Raw genomic sequence first — 20454 nt, 5'->3', positions numbered from 1 at the left:
TAACAAATTCTTTCTAACTTTCAGCTTCTGTTGAAAGGTACAAAGTACAATCCTGTGATTGAAGAGAGGGGATATTAGCTAAGCAGAAAAAAATGGTGAAATGTGTACTTTGCAACTTGCTCAGTCAATTAATTTCTAAAATAAAATAACTTTATGCCCTGTGTTTAAATCTGAAGGCAGTATGAACTTTGTTCTTTATATATAGTTACAGCCTATGGTAACTATGTTATTATTAATTATAAATAAGCTCTCTAATCCATGTTTCCCAATGCAGCTCTATATAAAGAAATGTGTTCAATCTACAATTGTAAAAGTATGTTAAAATATTAAGATTTTCCAGCAACTATGAACATTAAACAATTTGAAGTAATGTGATGAATTAGGCTACAGAAATAGTCAAGCAAAGCATTCATTATATACCACAGCTATTTTATAATTGCACATCTATTGTAATCTTAATTAAAGGCTACATATTCTAGTAATATATTCTCACAATCTCATTCTTAATTCGCTAAAATTCAGTTTGTTTCTTAATTCTCAAAAATAGCAGCTTTTTTGGAGTTCATGAAATATTCTTGACAAGAATATTTTGCCATGCCTCCTTCCTAGGACTGAGAGAAAGTGACTGGCCCAAGGTCACCCAGCTAGTCTAAGGCAAGACTAGAACAGATATTCTCTGTTTTTTAGTCTGATGCCTTAACTGGTTATCTTTGAAGCACTGGCTTTTTCCTATTCTCTGCCATATGCCTTAGCAAAATTAATGAAGATTTCTATTTTGGACCACTTGATCTTTACAGATTTCTTAAAAAGTATTATGGCTACTTTATGCATTTTGAAGAAGACACTTTGTTTTGTACTTTGTTTTGCATCTGTGCACACAGAGGTGACTATGATTCTCAATCTAGAAGCAGAGTCTAGCACAATGGAGGCACTGGAAGTCTGTTGTATTGGCAATTGTGGGTCTTATTCTGTGACATTGGACTTTCTTGGGGGTTTTTTCCCCCTTGAAAACGTTTTGCTTCTCTCCAAGAAGCTTCTTCAGTTCTGACTGAGTGGTGGGAATGGAAGGATTTATATTCTTTGCAGTCATCTTGTTGTTAGCACTCTGAAGGCTGGTCACTAGCTCTCTTTCAGATTATATATACCACATAATAATTTATTTATTAACTGAATTTTAGGAGGAAACAGATTGAAGAGCCAACCTTTCCGTCTGAACTGGGCCTGGATTTCACTGGAAAAAGAATATTACACGGTTGATGAGGATTCCAAGGTTCTGGAGGTAACTCTGAAACGCAGAGGATATCTTGGGGAGACTTCATTTGTTAGTAAGTATGGTTTTAATGTGCTGAACTATTAGAAATGTAACAATGTAGCTTTGTTACAGAGAACTTGTGATTTTATAGTTTTCATGATCAAAATATTTTAGACACTATAAAATTATTTAAAAGATAGTGTAAAATATCATATCAACAATATGATATTTTGTACAATAATGGAGATGGTAACAAATTTGTCAATCTGATATTATGTACTGTAGAGATTTGTATATGTTATGTTTAAGTTATGTTTCTGAATGCAGTACATTAAACTAATGATCTTCTTTCCATATATTAGTCTGCCTTGCATACCTTAATTAATTATCCTTTATAGTACAGTATTTTTATGAAAGCCCTCCAGATTCATGAATTTTTTTACATTGGGCTGTACCATTTACTTCTGAAATTGCTTTTTTTTAATTTAAATTCAAAATGCATTAATCCTATTTACATAAAAATCTTTCTAACTTAGGAAGGCTGTTCTCTAGGGACATATTAGCAATTTGTTGCTGCTTTTTCTTGATTTGAGCTATGTGACCCCTTCAAAACTGTTACAACAAATACTGGTTGGTAACAACTTAATGCAAAATGAACAAGAAACATAGTATGTTGCTGACATGTTTATAGTCAGTTAATTATTGATGTTGAATCTTTTCAAAAATTCATCAGCTTTCCTATTTAGGCTAAAATGGGGAAGAGATGTCAGAGGTAACTTGAAACATTTTAGTTTTTAAGGCTGAAAGTGACACTTAGGAACAAATGCTGCAACCTTCTTCAGCATGGTGTCCCTTAGCTGATCCCAATAATTTACACCCAAGAACAGAAGTCCCCAATCTTTTGGGCACCAGGGACCGGTTCCGTGGAGAGAGGTTTTTCCACAGACCGGAGGGTGTGTGGTTTTGTGTGCTGCCTGCATCCCACGGATGGGGCTTTCTTTGTTTGTGCGGACCGATTGCTGGCAAGCCACGGCCCAATACTGGTCCACAGCCCGGGGGTTGGGGACCCCTGCCCAAGAAGACAGAGGCAGCACTGACTTGGAAATCACCAGTTGTGGAGAACTTAAGACATTGGAAGATTGTTTTTGCATATGACTGTCTTTGGGCAAATTCACCCAGCCACTTTGCTGACTCCCATCCCCATGATGGAGTCTGCAGGATAGGGCCATATAACTCTCACATTTGGCTGTGTAAAAAATGAGCCTTTGCCATGCATTCAGCATGGGTCATTGTGGCTAAGGACTGTAGGCAATGTGGCCAGGGATGCCAAAATGATGATCAAAGAACTGCCCTGCTTTGGCAGGTTTTTGTTGTTATTGTTGTTGTTGTTTTAGCGTTCTTTTTGTTTTTGTTGGGATTTTTTTTTGAGAATCTGATAATGTTGGCTGAGTTTGTTTCCAACAAATATTTGGAGAATTAGTTAATGCAGACCTTTTGCCTGACTTGATTATCTATAGTTTACCTCCATAATAATATCTTTGTTCTTTCTCATTCCTTGTATTCTTTTCCAACATCTTTTACTTATGCTCAGTTCATGGATCTCAATATGTATGTATATTTTGTTCAGTTGTGGTGCTGCTTACCCCTACCCTTTTGTATTCCACCCTCTTTTCCTCTCCAATTTCCATCATATTCACTTTCCTATATTAAGACTCTTGCTTCCAATACTTTGAATTTGTTTAAGACACTAGAATCCTACCAATGAAGGTAAATATAAGTGTCCCAGGATAATGTTGCAGGATCCAATCTGAGTCGGTCACCAGGACCAGAGGTTTTATCTTTTGAGCTTTCGGACTATTGCTGGAGTTTATCTTCAGGGAACTGCTAGAGGGAGGTTCCCTGAGAATGGGGGCTTCAGCACGAGTCCAAAAGCTCAGAAGAGAAAACTTCTGGTCCCGGTGACTGATCCAGATTGGACCCTGCTAGAATCCTTGACTTATTTCTTTCTGCATTACTTGCTTATTATTGGACCTTCTTGAGTCAGTATCTGTAAGCCATCTGATAACAGCCATAGAATATAAAAGATTGCAGCTTGCAATGTAAGAGAGGTTATTAATTATGAATTAACAAATGAAAGAAGTGATTATGTTGAGTTTGAAACTAAACAAAGGTGATGGTGTAATACCGTTGAATACAATTGAAAGAAAATGTCCTGATCTTGTGAGGTTCAATGAATGTATGCAGAAAAGTAAAGGTGTAGCTTTAATTATGAACATAGGGGCTAAAATATATGTCAGAGAGAACTGATTGATGTCACCTGCAGTAAGTTGTGGGAGCACATGAAAACAGATATCAGGGTTGGCGTTAGTTGCATATTACAGAGTTCCCCAATCTTTCTGGCTTGGTGGCCCGGAAGGAAAGGGAGCAGCAGTGAAATGTGCGTGCACATAGCCCACACAAGCATGCGCAAATGGGCCACACATGCCCATGGCACACATGCTGGTGCTCTTGTGCATGCACAAATGGGTGGCTGGTGCCCGCATGAAACTGGCAGCAGTGCTAGCATTCCCACATATGCACAAATGGGGCCATTAGTGCCCACACAGTAGTACTACTACAAGTGGGGTAGGGCTCACCAGCTATTCCTGGGCCCCAGTGTCCAAAAGTCGCAGCCCGGTACTGGGCCACGGACCATAGGTTGGGAAACCCTGGCACATTATAAGTGGCAATAATGGAAGAATAAGATGTACATTTTGGGAAAGCATTCTAGATTAGGCATTTGGAGACCCCAGAATGAATGATAATAGTGCCAATTTAATGAGCATCTGATTAAAAAAAATCTACTTGTTTTGAACATATAGTTTAAAAATAAGATTCTTCATGCACACTTCATACAAAGGAACAAATATAATTCTAAAAGAGTAGACATTTGAGTGTATAAGGTACAAAAATGATAGTGTTTTCAAAGTGAGAGATAAGCAAAGCAATACTTGCAATATTGCATCTCGGGCAATCCAGCCTATTCCATCTTTAACTATGGGGGGGTGAGGTGTTACCCCCCGTAGATAGGGCTCGCAACTTGGGCGTCTTCCTTGACTCACAGCTCTGTTTGGAAGATCACATAGGAGCTGTGGCCAGGGGGGCTTTTGCCCAGGTTCGCCTGGTGCGCCAGTTGCGGCCCTATCTGGACCGAGATGCCCCTATGCACAGTCACTCATGCACTCGTGACCTCTTGAATAGACTACTGCAATGCTCTTTACATGGGGCTGCCCTTGAGGACCACCCGGAGGCTTCAGCTGGTGCAGAGTGCGGCTGCATGAGTTGTGATGGGGGTCTCCCGATACTCCCATGTAATACCTCTTCTCCGCGAGCTGCATTGGCTCCCAGTTGTCCTCCGGGTGAGATTCAAGGTGCTGGTGATGACCTACAAAGCCCTAAATGACATGGGTCCGGATTACTTATGGGAGCACCTTCTGCCGGCGTCAACTTCCCATCGTCCTGTGCGCTCCCACAGGGAGGGCCTCCTCAGGGTGCCGTCGGTCAGGGAGTGCCTGCTGGTGGCCCCCAGGGGGAGAGCATTCTCTGTGGGCGCACCTGCCCTCTGGAATCAGCTCCCTGTTGAGCTCCGGATGGCTCCCGACCTTCGCTCTTTTCGCCGTGATCTGAAAACCTGGTTGTTCGAGCTTGCCGGCCTGGACTGAGGGATTGGGATTTTAAATTTTAGAATTTGATTTATTTGGGGGCTAAATTTAATTTAATTTATTTTTAACTTTGTATGTTATGTTTTAATTGCCCTGTGCACCGCCCCGAGTCCTTTGGGAGAAGGGCAGTATATAAATCTAATTAAATATATAAATAAATAAATATTAAGTTAGAAAAAAATGAGAAAAAAGTCAATATGGAAGGGGGGGGAAAGTAAGTAGTCAGTATAATGAAGAATGACCAGAGGAAAAAAAAGTATAAAAATGGAAAGTAGATTAATCTCCCACAAGAGTGGAAAAGTGGACATACTGTAAAAAAATATAAGACGCATGAATATGAAATAAGGACTGATGCAGAAAGTGTAGATGAGAGAAAGGTAGTATATATAATGTATAATGAGAAAGTGATTGTCAAGGAGATCAAGAAATGGTTAAGATTAAAAAGAGGCAGAGAAAATGTAGCTGGGTTTTGATAGAAATATAATTATCTTGGAAGAGAGTGAGGAAGGTTAACCAAAAGCCTCTACCAGAGTAAATAGAATTTAAAATAAAAAGGATGAGATGGCTTGGAATGAAATGGTTGTGAGGGAAAAATCAGAGGAGTATTTAGAATGAAAGTGATATATCAAAAAGTGGAATTGTTGCTATGTAAAGTAATTTTCAAGAAAAATATATATGAAAAGGGACCAATCTGCTAGCATAGATCATTATGATTTGCTTCCAGAGTCCTTGCTTAATCTGTATGAATTACAGATTGATGTTTTGTATATTTCTCTATACAAAAAGAAAGGTACCAAGAGTTACTACATAAACTACAGGCAGATTCATTTGTTGGCAATGTTTTGACAAAGTATTTAATGGAACTTTAACAGAAGAGTGTAGGTAGTGACACTGAGTAAAAGTGACTAAAAGCTGGGCAGACCAGCTTTTCTGGGCAGACAAGAAAAGTGTTCTTCAGCATTGAAAAAGATAAGTAAAAGCCTATTATAAAATAAGCTTATAATACTCTGATGATTTCGACAAAGTGAAAAGGCATGAATCACGGAATATTTAGCACAAATATAGAAAGTTAAAGTTGGTTGCTGAATGTGATGAGTGATAAAGTATATGACAAAAGTAAAGAATGTGTGAAAATAAATGAAATTCCTAGCCAGCAGTTCATTACTGAGCAAGGAGTACAACAAAGATGTGTGATATTTCCCTTGTATGTTTAATGCATTTAAGAATATATGTTTAAAGGATGTTTTTATTTGTTTAGCTCAGGAATGTAAATTCACATGTGCATTGGTATGCAGAAGATTTATTATTCTTAAAATTTTGTAACTGACAGTCTCAAATGATAATTTAATTAAAAGAGTAACTTTTTAAGCTGCAGCTGAGTTGAAACATTAGATATTAACAAACTCAAGCTCAGATTCATGATGTTAAAGTAAACTTAAATTGCAATAACTGAAATCACATTTTTGCACCTCAATGTCAAAATGGAAACAGTTCCCAAAAAGCAAAAGTTTTCCTGTATGCTGGTAGAAATTAGTATGGAATTTTCTCACTTCTCAGTAATTAAATTCTCACTTTTGATTCTTTCTTGCATTTTAAAGCATCATATTAATATTAGAACTGTACAAATTCTTCCGAACAGAAGGGCATACTCAGCTTGTCTCTTAGAGCAGCGGTGTATTTTTCTTAGGCTTACATAACTGTATTTGTATGTATGTGGATACACCTACTCAGATGCAATGGCATGCATTCAAGGAGTCAGTAGAGCTTTGGAGACAAAAAAAAATTCTAAGAAAGGGCCTTAAAATGCACTCCCATACATTTCAAAGCACATCCTTCAAAAGATTTGAACAATCTTAATATGGCATTGGTTTAGTTTAAGTGCTATGGCCACTGTGCCTGTAGTGAATATCAGGATTTCATTTTCTCTCCCATGTTATTTAATATATTCCCAGAGTTTTTGCTTGAAGAGATTTGGGATTTAACACCTTCAGAATGCTGAAAACGTCCAATATGTTTCAGCTCTTTTTTCCTTCTAAATCCAACAAAATGTATGTTGGGGTAATATCTTGAAAGGAAAAATAGTGAAGTTTAATCTAACAAAGAAACAAATGTTTCTGATTACTTGAAAGGCTTAACAGAAAAAGAGATTCAGTCTCTACTATGCGGGGTTACATTCTACTTGATGATTCACTTTCTGAATTTAAGCATTTTCCTGCTCAGAATGAATCTGCACAGTTAAGTCTGATAGGTCATCGGTAATTATTCTGCCTCAGTGTTAGAAATTGTTACATGCTTTGGATAGTTTTGTGAAGTAATCAAAAAATGTGGCCCTAATATTTGTTGTTGTTGTTAGTTGCGAAGTCGTGTCCGACCCATCGCGAACCTATGGACAATGTTCCTCCAGGCCTTCCTGTCCTCTACCATCTTCTGGAGTCCATCTAGGCTCACGCCTACTGCTTCAGTGGACCCTAATATTAGTCAGACTCAAATTTAGACATCATTTAACTCCTTTGTTATAACAGCTTCATTAGCTAATTTATGATTTCTTGGTGCAATTTGACCTGTTTTGACCTCCAATTAGAAGTGTGAAAATATTTCAAATTTATTTTAATTCCATTTATATCCCGCCCTTCTCCGAAGACTCAGGGCGGCTTACAAGCTTAGCAGTAGCCTTCATTCTATGTATATGCCTGCTTATTAGGGCTTTCACACACACCCCAAGCGGCATTATTACAAAGTCAGCTTAATTGCCCCCAACAATCTGGGTCCTAAAGTTGTGTTAATCCCTGCTAAAGTGAAACTAACTTAACTCCAACTGCTTGTGAAGCTAGATGACCCTGACTGTTAACTCCAACTGTTTTGGAGGGAAACTTTGAACATTCATATTTGGGTGGGTTTTTCAAGTATTGTGATTGGTTAAGGTCCTGTGGGCTCAGAGTATAAATTACAGGCAATTGCCTGCAGTTCTCCAGTTCTAGTTTGAGTCAATAAATAATGTTGTAACTATCCTGGTCTGCTCCTTGCCTACTGAAGCCCACCACTCAATAGGTTGGAGGTCATTGTTGTTGTCAGCCATTCATATCCGACCCTCGGCAACTCTATGGATCAGGACTCTTCATGGTTAAACAACTTATTTCAAATTTGATATGTTTTGCAAACATATAACTTCAAAACCTTATGCTGCTTAGGCATAGCATATTTGCAAAAATTTTCAAGGTTACTGATGTGATGTCATTGAGGCATGGTGGTCAGCCTAGTGGTGAAGACACTAGCCTCTCAGAAGGTTGAGAGTTGAATTCTAGATAATGACAGATGTTTCTCTCTCAGGGTGCAAAGGGAAAATATCTGCTGCAAACTCAATGTAGGCATCAGGAAGGGTATCTGACCAGTAAACACTCAGGTCCATTCAGTTGTCCCAACTCTACTCTGGATTAAGGGATTACAGAGTCATAAAAAGAAAAGTCATTTTAAATCTTAACTGTTTGATTGTAAGTTTGCATTCTCATGTGTGTCTTATTATTAAGTGCCTTGTGAACTCTAAAGCTTTCTCTTTCCATTATGTATTCAACATGGACAGTGATTAATATTTATATGTTATTTATATGTAAGGGTGTAGGTTTATACATATGTTGTATATAGCATGTTTAAATGTGTTATGTATGTGTACACTTTGAGAGCAAGAAACTAAATTTCATTTTTAATATGTGCCAATGTGCATATTGACAATAAAGGTTATCTATCTATTTTAACATTATTTTAGGTAGAAAGGTATGTTTCTTAAATACATATTTCAAGTCCAAGGTGTCTTATATTCATTTTTTCCCTTCCAAACATCTACATAGGCATTGGAACTAAAGATGGAACAGCAGAAAAGGATAAAGATTTCAGAGGAAAAGCTCAGAAGCAGGTTCAGTTTAACCCAGGACAGACTGTGGCTATTTGGCGAGTAAGAATAATTGCAGATAATAAATATGAAGAATCTGAGACTTTCCAGATTATTTTGTCAGATCCAGTTATGGCTGCCCTGGAGTTCCCAGATAAGGCAGTGGTGGAAGTCATTGATCCTGGTGATGGTATGTTACTTTTTTTTCTGCTTTTTTCCATCCTGTAGTTTTCATACTTTTCATACCTTGGTTACAAACCTAGTATAGTTTGTCTTTGTCATAAATGAATAGTATATATTGATCTTCTGCTCCTTTTCAGAATCTACTGTGTATATTCCTGGGTCAGAATATAGAGTAGAGGAAGATGTTGGTGAGCTGTTAATCCCAGTCAGACGATCTGGAGATACTAGTCATGAACTAATGGTTGTTTGTTCCACTCATCAAGGTATTTCTTACTAACTTATGCCTAATATAAATATTGTATTTTTCTCATAAAGCAGAATTTGATTTAACTTAGTACAGTATATCCATTTTAAAAATAAGAACATAAATTAATTTGTAAAGCAAAACAGTTCCAAAAAGCTTGCAAATTGCTAGTGACTAATTTGATTACATGTTTCCCTTCAGTTTAAAGTATTTTTTATTTTCTTTCTAAATTGTTCTTTATTTGATTTGATGGAGAAAAGATCTAACAAACCATGGGAAGCATGATCATTGCCATTAAAAAAGGCAAAACCTGGTGGCGAAAAAAATAAGATCATTTCTTGATAAAAAAGTAGCGTGGAATAACTGGTTTTTTTCCTTTTCATTTCCTTTTTCTTTTCTTTTTAGTTTTGCTTTGTATATTTTTGCTGAATTGAAAAAGTCTTCTGATACCATCCTGCAATCTTCACTTTCCAAATTACTAAACCCTCACAAGATTCCAGGGATTGTGTTCTAAATATTGCAGCCGTATTCCCAAATAAGACTGTAGAAGTAATCTTGTACCAGATCTCATGGAAACATCAATATTTTGTGATATTTGCCTTTCTTCCAATGCCAGATTGGATGATTTTTTTTTACTTTTCTGAGCAGAAGAGAAATTTTCTAAAATAGAATCTAGTGCATTCATTAATTTTCACTAAATTTAATGGAACTAATTTTTTTATTAAACTTGCACAACAGAAGGTGGCCAGTCTATTTGTTAAATGATTTGTAAATTGATTTTAGAAGCAAACTGCCAAGTAACATGTAGAAATAATGACTGGATACTAAAAATATGTTGGATATGCTAATATAAATACAATACCTCTGTATTTTTCTTGCCCAGCTTAGTCATACTTTAATGGGAGAACTGGTGGAAAATGTATGTAAGATCATTTCCCCCTAATACTTTATTTCCTTATAAGGTAGGATGAATTTCTGCCTGGTGCATATGCTGTAAGATTTATAACCCCATGGGTTAGACAGCTAGTCAAGTTGTGTTTGTGAAGCATGACAGCTGTTGGTCAGTCTCAGATGTTAGGTATGTCAGCACAGCTGCAGGTTGTAATAGGGAGATAAAAGTATTAAAACAGGTTCCTAGCCACTTTAAAAAAGATTACATTCCTTTAGTTAGAGGCTTTCATATTAAGCCTTACTAGGTGGCCTAACTAGAAATAGACCAGTGATAGAATAACATGGTGTAAGCTCATTAATTAATATCAGGGCTTGTAATTTTATGCTTAGTTCATTGAGCATCTCATTTAATGCAGTAAAACTTTAAAATAAACATTTGAAGGACTGCATGTGTATAGAGAGTTTTTAACATGAAAAGTAATATTAGACTCCTAAACATTCAGAATAGTTTGTGAAGGCAAGAAAAATGAACGTTTTAATTTACACTAGACCAGCTTCTATATAGAATAGACTCTTCCATGTTGTACTTACAGGGCTCAGCATGTAAACATTTTTGATGCTATGAATGTGGAATGCTGTGGAAAAGGGACAGCATAATTCAGCCCTTGTTATGTGCTATTTATGTTAAATGCTTAGTAGCCCTCAATTTATGACACAATTGAGCCTAAAATTTCTGTTGCCAAGTAAAACATTTGTTAAGTGAATTTTGCCCCATTTTACAACTTTCCTTGCCATATTTGTTAAGTGAATCACTGCAGTTGTTAAGTCAGCAGCCTAGTAGTTAAGTGAATCTGGCTTCCCCATTGACTTTGCTTTTCAGAAGGTTGCAAAAGGGGATCACATGAACCCGGGACACTGCAACTGGTCATAAATATAAGTCAGTTGCCACGCTTCTGAATTTTGATCACATGACCATGGGGATGCTGCAATGGTTGTAAAAAATGGTCATAAGTCACTTTTTCCAGTGCCATTGTAACTTTGAATGGTCATTAAATGAGCTGTTGTAAGTTGAGGACTACCTGTACTTACAGCTGTACAATTTTACAGGGCAGTAAGGATTGTAACTGTGACTGGGAAGAGGGATTCTGCTTATTTTTATTTCTTCATTCTTTTTTACCTTGTTGGGACCTGTCCTGTTCATCTTAGTCATGTTACTTCTAGATAAAGTTAACAGGGAAGACAGTGACTCTTCCAAACTGCAAGTGTTAAGGTGTAACCCATAGTAACTCTCAAAGAAGCAAAGCTTGAAGTAAATTCTTTTTTTTTTAAGTAGACTTGTAGTATCTTTGTTTTTAGCCAAAGTAATCTAAATTCTGTTTTAATTGAAAAGACAACCCACTGCTTCAAATAAATTCCTTCCTTTGTATATTTGCCCTTTTTCAAGATAACAGTTCTTCTTTACATTCCTATCATTTCTTGCCAAACTTTGTATACTCCCCAAATATAACATACAAATTCTCCCCCATATCTGATCTCAGAATAGGTATAGTTGAGCTTGTACATATAGCAACATCTGCTTAATTATTTGTATTAATTATACAACGATAAGAGCTAAGTAATTACAATGTCCTTATTGTGTACTTTTATTTTTTCTTAAAAGCCATTTTTGAGCATATATTATTGCTCTCTTGCACAATTAATGCATTGTACAGATCATATTAGCTTAGTTCTCATGAGAAAATAAATCCGTATTTTTATTATATTGTATTATGTAATACATAATATATATTATATATATTAGCCACTTTGATTGCTCCAATGCCTGAATAATTGTGCATTATTTCTTTTTCTTCCAAACATTTATGTAATAGTGAAGCTTGGTTTAGAACACTTATTTACAGTCTATCTATAGATAAAAGGAATGCTTAATGTGTGGAACTCTAAATATGGAGCTTAAAAGTCCAAACTTGCAGAACGGCCCAGACCACCTGGACCAAACATAGAATTTGGTGGGGAATAAATTGTACTATATTTTACAGGCTAATATACTTGTACAGGCTTAGTTTGAATGTATATTTTCTAAATGAAATAAAAAATAAATCTTCTATTGATAAGTAGCGTATCTCTAAATACTCAACTGTGCATCACAGCTTTCACTGATTTATGTGCATGTATGAATGGTGCTGTTCTTATTTGTAATATTGCTTGAAAGAAGGGGATATAAACTGTACCCTTGGTTGATATATCCAACCTCTCTTTGCGCCAATTAAGAAACAATACTTCTAATGAAATAACTACTGTACAACAAATGTTGAATCTCACACTACAAAAAGATGAGATTGAAATATTCTGCTTTTACTCATAATATAGCTGCTTATCATTATATCTGAACCTGAAATGCTCATTCTGGTTAGTTTCAATTCTAGCTAATGTAAATTGTTTTTGACAATATTGTTTGTTCACTTGAGTCTTTGTTCCTCACCTACAGGAATCCTAAGCTTACAGCCTATGGCATATACCCCGAATAAAACCTTAATTTAGTGGACGCATAGTAAAAAGGGCTGTCATTAGAGGCAATGACAATTGTCCATTAAATGGCAATTTAAGGTTATACAAGCCTAAGATGGGATTTTACACATCCATAAAATATCAAACAAATGTTGCTATTTAAAAATTCTCTTACAAAATCTATTATATCTGATTTAATGGAATTGATCCATAAATGCTGTAATATAGAAACATTTTAAACAAATAACTTTCAAAAAGTCATAAATAAAGCCTGTGTATGAAAAATGATCCTGATGAAGTAAGTTGTTAATAAAATCTAATATGTAATTATTTTGTTAGCCTCATAGGGTAAACTAGATAGAAATCACAACATATGAGCTAATTCTACTTTATTGTAAGCTCACAATGACAGAATCTTGCAAGTTTGAAAATACATTTCTCCCTTCCCACCTCCTGTATAGACTGGGAAACCAGGGAGGGTCTTTCCTGAGCCTCTTGCTCCACCCATTATCCAGGAGCAGGCCAGGCTCTCATCCATTAGCAACATCTTCTAGCCTAGTCTCCCAAGCTCTTTCCCCTGTATCACATATTTAAACAGGGATATAATTAACTTACTGAAAACCTCCTAATTATAATTGTTTCTCATATAAAATGAGGAAAAAAAGTGAAATGCTTCTAATACTTTACATGTCAGGTCAGATCCATTGATTTGTAATTTTTAAAACAGTTTTTGTAATAAATTGAATTTTGTAATAAGGAAATGGTTGATAAAGGAGAACTTGCTACTTTTTACTATGTATTTATATGAAGGCATTTAGAAAGAGAGAGATGGAGAGATGGAGTGCCTAAACATTACTTAATTACCCAATTAATTGTGAAATAAACTTTAATTAGATCTGCATACTTGCTATTGTCTCTGTTAATGTTAAGATATTAAGTCATATTAACAAGGATGAGTAAAGAGCAATCATTTTTAGAAGCTATTAGTATTTTATACAATGTTACAATTACTATTTTTAATGATGGCTTTATTACATTTTGCTGTATTTGCACTGTTTTTAAGTAAGTGGTATGTGTCTATGTATGTGTTAATATCATATACTGCTAAAATTCTTGCCATTACCTTTCACTGGGAAAACTGTACATTATAGGGCAAAAACTTTATTCACCAAAGCACCAGAGGGCAGGACAAGAAACAATTGTTGGAAACTGATCAAAGAGAGAAGCAACCTGGAATTAAGGAGAAACTTCCTGACAGTGAGGACAATTAGCCAGTGGAATAGCTTGCCCCCAGAAATTGTGGGTGCTCCATCACTGGAGTTTTTTTAAAAAGAGGCTAGACAGCCACTTGTCTGAGATGGTATAGGTTCTCCTGCTTGAGCAGGGGGCTGGACTAGAAGACCTCCAAGGTCCCTTCCAGATTCTTATTCTATTCTATTCTATTCTATTCTATTCTATTCTATTCTATTCTATTCTATTCTATTCTATTCTATTCTATTCTATTCTATTCTATTCTATTCTATTCTATTCTATTCTACCTACTTACAGGATGCCAGGATCCATTACTCCTGAAGAAATGAAATTTGGGGAAGTTGGGGCTATTTAAATACACTACTATACTGCTTGGTCCCATGCTCCTCATTTTTGGTGTTGTCTAACAACTTTCTGGCCACTCAAATCCCTCGCTCTCTCCTCCATTGAGCAGCAACCACTTACCTGCTGCTGGGAAGGGAAGGGAAGGGAAGGGAAGGGAAGGGAAGGGAAGGGAGGTTTCTGATGCTCACTGCCAACTTGCCATAAGGAAATCCACTTTCTGACAAGAATTTGAAAGTTGTTCCCTTTCTTTCTTTCTTTCTTTCTTTCTTTCTTTCTTTCTTTCTTTCTTTCTTTCTTTCTTTCTTTCTTTCTTTCTTTCTTTCTTTCTTTCTTTCTTTCTTTCCTGCCCATGGTTGTTGTGTTCCTCTGTTTAGGTAAGAAATATCTCTGAAACAATCACTCAACAAGTCTCAGGATGTCTAACTAACCTGGATAATAATTGGGAAAAGGAGGACTTCAGAAATTGGACTTTGAGCATCACACTACTGTATTGTTTTCAGCCTGGAAACTGGGGAAAAAAAGAACTTATGTCACATGCTGCTTTCTGCTATCTGTAATCTGTATATTACACATACATACACATGCATACAGATAACAGTGATGGATCCCTCTTTAAAGCAGTTTACCTCCTGATAATCTGGAGTATCCTAACCCTACCCCTACATGTTGAGTTTCTGAAGACACATTTTTTTCAGGAAAACATTTGGGGACAAAGAAAATTGACTTATACTCGTTAAGTGGCACAGAGATGTTAGGTTGTTATGATTCTGGTTTAATTTGCTTGATGTAAAGCCACTAATAGAACCACAAACATTTGAACACTGGATGCTATATGCTGTAGTTATATAACTATAAATGTAACAAAATTACAAATGTGAATATTGCAGATATAATATATACTGTACATACACAAAAAGAAATACTGTAAATATAATATATATTCACTGTCATTTATTTTATTTTTCTTTAAGGGACTGCCACCGGCACAATTCCTTCTACACTCTTGTCATATTCTGACTACATATCTCGTCCTGATGACCATACCAGCCTAATTCGCTTTTATAAGGATGAGAAGGAGAAAATATGCCGGGTCATAATTATTGATGATTCACTTTATGAGGAAGATGAAATATTTAATGTCACATTAAGTATGCCTCTGGGTGGAAAAATTGGAGCTGCATTTCCAAGTACTAAAGTCATCATTTTAGCTGATATAAATGATCGTGAGTAGAAAGAATACAGATCTTTTCAAGGTTTATAATATTCAGTACATTTATTCAAGTTTTGGTCCCTGAGTACTTATTCCCTCACTTTATGAAGTCTTGTACACATGTTAGTCACTTCTTGTATTTATCTACACAGTCATTATCTGTCTGTCTGTCTAGCTCTAGCTTATCTATCATCTATCTATCCCTATACATACAGTATATGCATATGTACATCTTGGATTACAGAATCATGTTTTCAATCATAAGTTATGGATTAACTGGTATATATTATTTGTTCTATTCTGGACATTTTGTCTCACTTTTAGATGAGATGGGTTATTTAGGTGGGTTTTTAATTTATTTGAATATTTAGTTTCTGTTTGGTGTCTAATATGATTGTTGAATTCATTGCTTTCAATTTTTAGATGGGTTTAAATTGGAAAAAAATATGTTTTCTGAAAAGTTGAATAGACAGAACTAACTCAAATTATTACTTAAAAGCAAAATGAATTTGATCTAGACTAAGGGCAACACACACTATTGAACAAGAATACTTTGACTCATGCAATAAAACAGTTCTGTTCAACAATGTGACTCAGATCTGATTTGGTTCAGAACAGATTTTGATATAAGATGTTTGTCAGTCAAAGTTGTCTGCACTACTGGCAGAGATGCTATATTAGATTCTCAGAGGCTTGTTATATTTAAATGTCTTTGAAGTAAAACTTCAGTCATCATTTGATCCATTAAATTTAAAGGGAAACTAATAGCAACTAATTTTACTACAAGCATATAGATGTCTGCTCAGACATGTACTCTACATCTATATATGCTAAGCACTTCTCCTCGGAAATAAAACCCATTGATTTCTATTTAACTTATTTCAATTGTTTCATCGTACAAACTCTATTTCTAACTTATTCCTTTCAATGTATGCATATTCTGTATAAATCTAAAAACAATGCATATTGATATTTTAAAATTTAGAAGATGGATTGCTTACATGATTATGCAGTAGAAAACAAATTCTAGTAGTAGTAGCAATAATAGCAGCATCTTTCCTCTACATTTTAGCACCTCATTTTCATTAAAGAATGAGAGTACTTTATATGTAATATCTATCACTGGCCTATTACCAGCCTCTGACTTTGCCCATAATTATGTATAACTGCATCGATACCCTTCGATACTCAGCAATACTCATGTAAATGAAACGTTTGACTTGTTTAATAATAAATGTGATGAGGCTGTCAGACCTAACAATACATGAAAAAGCTTTAATTGTTTTTACATGTTTATGATATGCTGATTCCATTCTTTCTAGAAATGCAAGAATTCAGAGCAGAAGTTGTGTGTGTTGGGGGGTTTAGAATGGAAAGGAAAACATGAATGCGTTTCTTCAGTGGAGGATGGTAAAGACTGGAAAAAAGACAGCCCAAGAGAGTAGAGTTGGTCATGCCATAATAGCTTCTTTATTAAACAGAATGAATATAAAGTACATTACACTTTTCACTTGCATGGCATCTCTCTTACTTTGTCCTTTTCTTGCTAACAGGAAAGGAGGATAAAGAGAGAATTAAGCAATTGTAAAAATCAGAGAGCCATTTTCTTTCCCAGATTTTAAAGGCCAGAAGAGGAGGATGCTTCTGGGGGGGGGGAAACCCCTCTCCATTTGGCAACAAAAGATGAACCCTCTTCCATGCTGTGTACTTGTCTCAAGACTAATGGTATTAATGGGCCCAACAATCAGAGTTCCTGGTGTGCTTCTTATCACAACTTGATTTGGCGTCAGGAAACCTGCCTGTCTGAATGTTCACAGAACTGTATTTCATTTTTAAGTAAAGTAGTTCAAAGGATCAGTTGCTGGTTGTGGCATTCAGAGAGAAACTTCTCATAAAAGTTTATAGCATTGTGTTTTAGGAGCACATTTCCTAAGCTACTGCATACCTAAATATTTAGGGGAAGGCAGAGGATTCCTGCAAATGCCTCAGCAGGTAGCAGATCTTTCTTGTCTTCTTTGGTTTCAAACGCTAAGCAGAGTTGGATCTCGTTAGTACTTCAGCGGGAGATAATTGGGGAATACCCACATGTATTCTCAGTAAACTGAGAAGTTGAAAACATTCTAGAAAAAGGCATGGTCAACCATTTCTACCTAATAGCTAAGAAAATTATAGACTGAGCCCATTTAGTTAGCAGAAGTGAAGCTCAGTTTGAGAACTTTGTTACATTCATCATTTCTGGAGATAGAATTCTTGAGTTATGCCATTGGAAGTTTTTTTTAAAAAAAAAATCCCTATTATGGTGTTTAGACTTATATACTGCTTCATAGTGCTTTACAGCTCTCTCTAAATGGTTTACAGAGTCAGCATATAGCTCCCAACAATCTGAGTCCTTATTTTACCAACCTCAGAAGGATGGAAGGTTGAGTCAACCTGGAGACAGTCAGGATCCTACTGCTGGCAGTGAGCACAGTTAGCCTACAATACTGAATTTGTGAAAGATCTACGAGATCAGTTCCAGGAATGATTAAAACTGGTGCTAAAATATAATGGACCAGAGCTAAGAATGATGTATGTATACAGTATATCTATAAGAAAATAGAGCAGGCAATGGATGGAGAGAGGGGAAATCTGCACACTGGAAAAGTGAATATAGCTTTGTTTATTGGTTTTCATTCAGATGTATCAGTACTAAATCAAGTAATATTATAAATTGCTGTGAAACCCTAAAGAAGAAGACTACTGAAAAGAGAAAATGGAAAGTATAAAAAACAGCAGTTCTCTTTTTAGTTTTTCATATATTAATAGTGAATAGAATAGAATAGAATAGAATAGAATAGAATAGAATAGAATAGAATAGAATAGAATAGAATAGAATAGAATAGAATAGAATAGAATAGAATAGAATGGAATAGAATGAGACCTTGGAAGTCTTCTAGTCCAGCCCCCCACTCAAGCAGGAGAACCTATACCATCTCAGACAAGTGACTGTACAGTCTCTTCTTAAAAACCTCCAGTGATTGAGTGCCATGATTTTGGAGGCAAGCTGTTCCACTGGTTATTTGTCCTCACTGTTTGGAACTTTCTCCTTAATACCAGGTTGCTTCTCTTTGATCAGTTTCCAACCATTGTTTCTTGTCCTGCCCTCGGGTGCTTTGGAGAATAATTTGATCCCCTCTTCTTTGTAGCAGCCTCTCAAATACTGGAATATTGCTATCATGTCACTATTTCTTCTTTTCTTTAGACTAGCCAAACCCAAGTCCTGCAGCCGTTCTTCATGTTTTAGTCTCCAGGCCTTGGATCATCTTAGTTGCTCTTCTCTGAACTTTTTCCAAGGTCTCAACATCTTTTTTGTAGTGCGGTGACCAAAATTGGTTGCAGTATTCCAGGTGTGGTCTCACTAGGGTTTTATAAAGCAGTGCTAATACTTCACATGATCTTGATTCTATGCCTCTGTTTATGCAACCCAGGATTGTATTAGTTTTTTTGCTGCTGCTGCACATTGCTGGTACGTCACTGCTTATTTCTCTCCATGTGAATGGAGTACCATTGAGGACTGCTCATTGAGTATGATTTGTCAACCAGCTACAAATCCATCTGGTGGTGATGTTGTCTATTCCACCTTTTTCTAGCTTACCAAGCAGTAGATTGTGGTCTACTTTGTCAAATGCCTTACTGAAATCTAATCCCCATTGAATCTACTTGTCAGAAGATCACAAAAGATGGTCACAATGCCCCCAGGACACTCAACTGTCATAAAGTTGCCAAGTGTCTGAATTTTGATTATATGGCCATTGGGATGCTGCAATAGTCATGTGAAAAATGGTCATAAATCACTTTTTCAGTGCCATTGTAACTTCAAACAGTCACTAAACGAAGAATTACCTGTAATTCCATGTCAGGCAAGCACTTTCCAATATTGTGAATATTGAAATCATACATACACAGCACCTAAATGACCAGGCTTTGTGTTTAAATTGTAGAGGATTATTGCAAGGTGCTTCTGAACAAGACATTATATCAACCAAACAGGATATCATAAATAGGGTCATATAAGGACATTACAAATAGCTTGATTTTTATTCCATTGTATTCCATTTATGACATTGTATGTCACTTTTTCTCTGAAGAGAAAAAGTTCAATCATTATTAATCAGTGTTCAGATATGCATTATTTCATTTCTGTAAGGTTGTAATTATAGAAACTGAAGTTAAGACAACTGAGGGAATCAAGGAGGGAAAGAATGAGCCAGATGATATAACAACGGGACAGTTATTTAAATAATCTTATGTAAATTATTTTGAAGGACATTGTTTTGGGCAACATGTAGAATACTCTGATAACAGGACATTCCTTATTTAGAAATGTTGGGAGAGCTTAACTTTCTTGGACTAATTGGCTGCCGTTCTATAAAGAAATAAATTCTATTAGTGAATAGCAAGAAATGAATATGCAGAATTGTTTAAAAACTGACAACAGTACCCATGGACTGTCATTTTTGTATTTTATTTATTGATTTCTTTGTTTTAAGTTATGGCTATAGGTTTATTTTAATAAATAAAAAAACCTTAAAAATAAAACATGTCCGAAGTATAGGAGGAAGTGAAGATCACATATCATCTCCCAGTTTGGCATTTTCCATATGAGACTGTTGCTTTCACAATTTCCAACCAGAATTTTGAGAGAGTAGTTTCACCACACATAGAGGATGGTGAGTTGAGGTACTCGGGATTAAAGCTTCTGTTTGTTTAATCCAGCATCTACTTTGTAATTTGGTAAAAGAATTATATTTTGATTCTATTTGATACAATGTCAATTCATCATATATTACAAATTCTGTTGTTTTGCATCATGAAAATTGTATGTCTCATATTAAATAATGCATACAGAACTGATAGTAAGGTTTAATTTTAAGAATTTTAGAAGGTAATCAATGGTTTGTTTGCTCTGCACAGTAATATGACAACTGGTGACCTATATGACCAGCA

General features: G+C 35.8%; 1 protein-coding gene across 1 annotated transcript in view; it reads left to right on the top strand.

The window, feature by feature from the left end:
• FREM3 (FRAS1 related extracellular matrix 3) overlaps window positions 1-20454 on the top strand; it is a gene marked incomplete at both ends in the record, with an annotated part of 85767 nt that overhangs the window by 30255 nt on the left and 35058 nt on the right. Inside the window, 4 exons of the mRNA XM_083367762.1 lie at window positions 1179-1325; window positions 8796-9026; window positions 9157-9282; window positions 15230-15481. Coding sequence (XP_083223888.1) covers window positions 1179-1325; window positions 8796-9026; window positions 9157-9282; window positions 15230-15481 — 756 coding nt within the window. The remainder of the gene's footprint in view (window positions 1-1178; window positions 1326-8795; window positions 9027-9156; window positions 9283-15229; window positions 15482-20454) is intronic.

This window comes from Vipera ursinii (genome assembly GCF_947247035.1).
Source record: "Vipera ursinii genome assembly, chromosome: 7".
NCBI classification, from domain to species: domain Eukaryota; kingdom Metazoa; phylum Chordata; class Lepidosauria; order Squamata; family Viperidae; genus Vipera; species Vipera ursinii.
The sequence above is the reverse complement of the archived record's forward strand: the minus strand, read 5'-3'. Positions and strand labels throughout refer to the sequence as shown.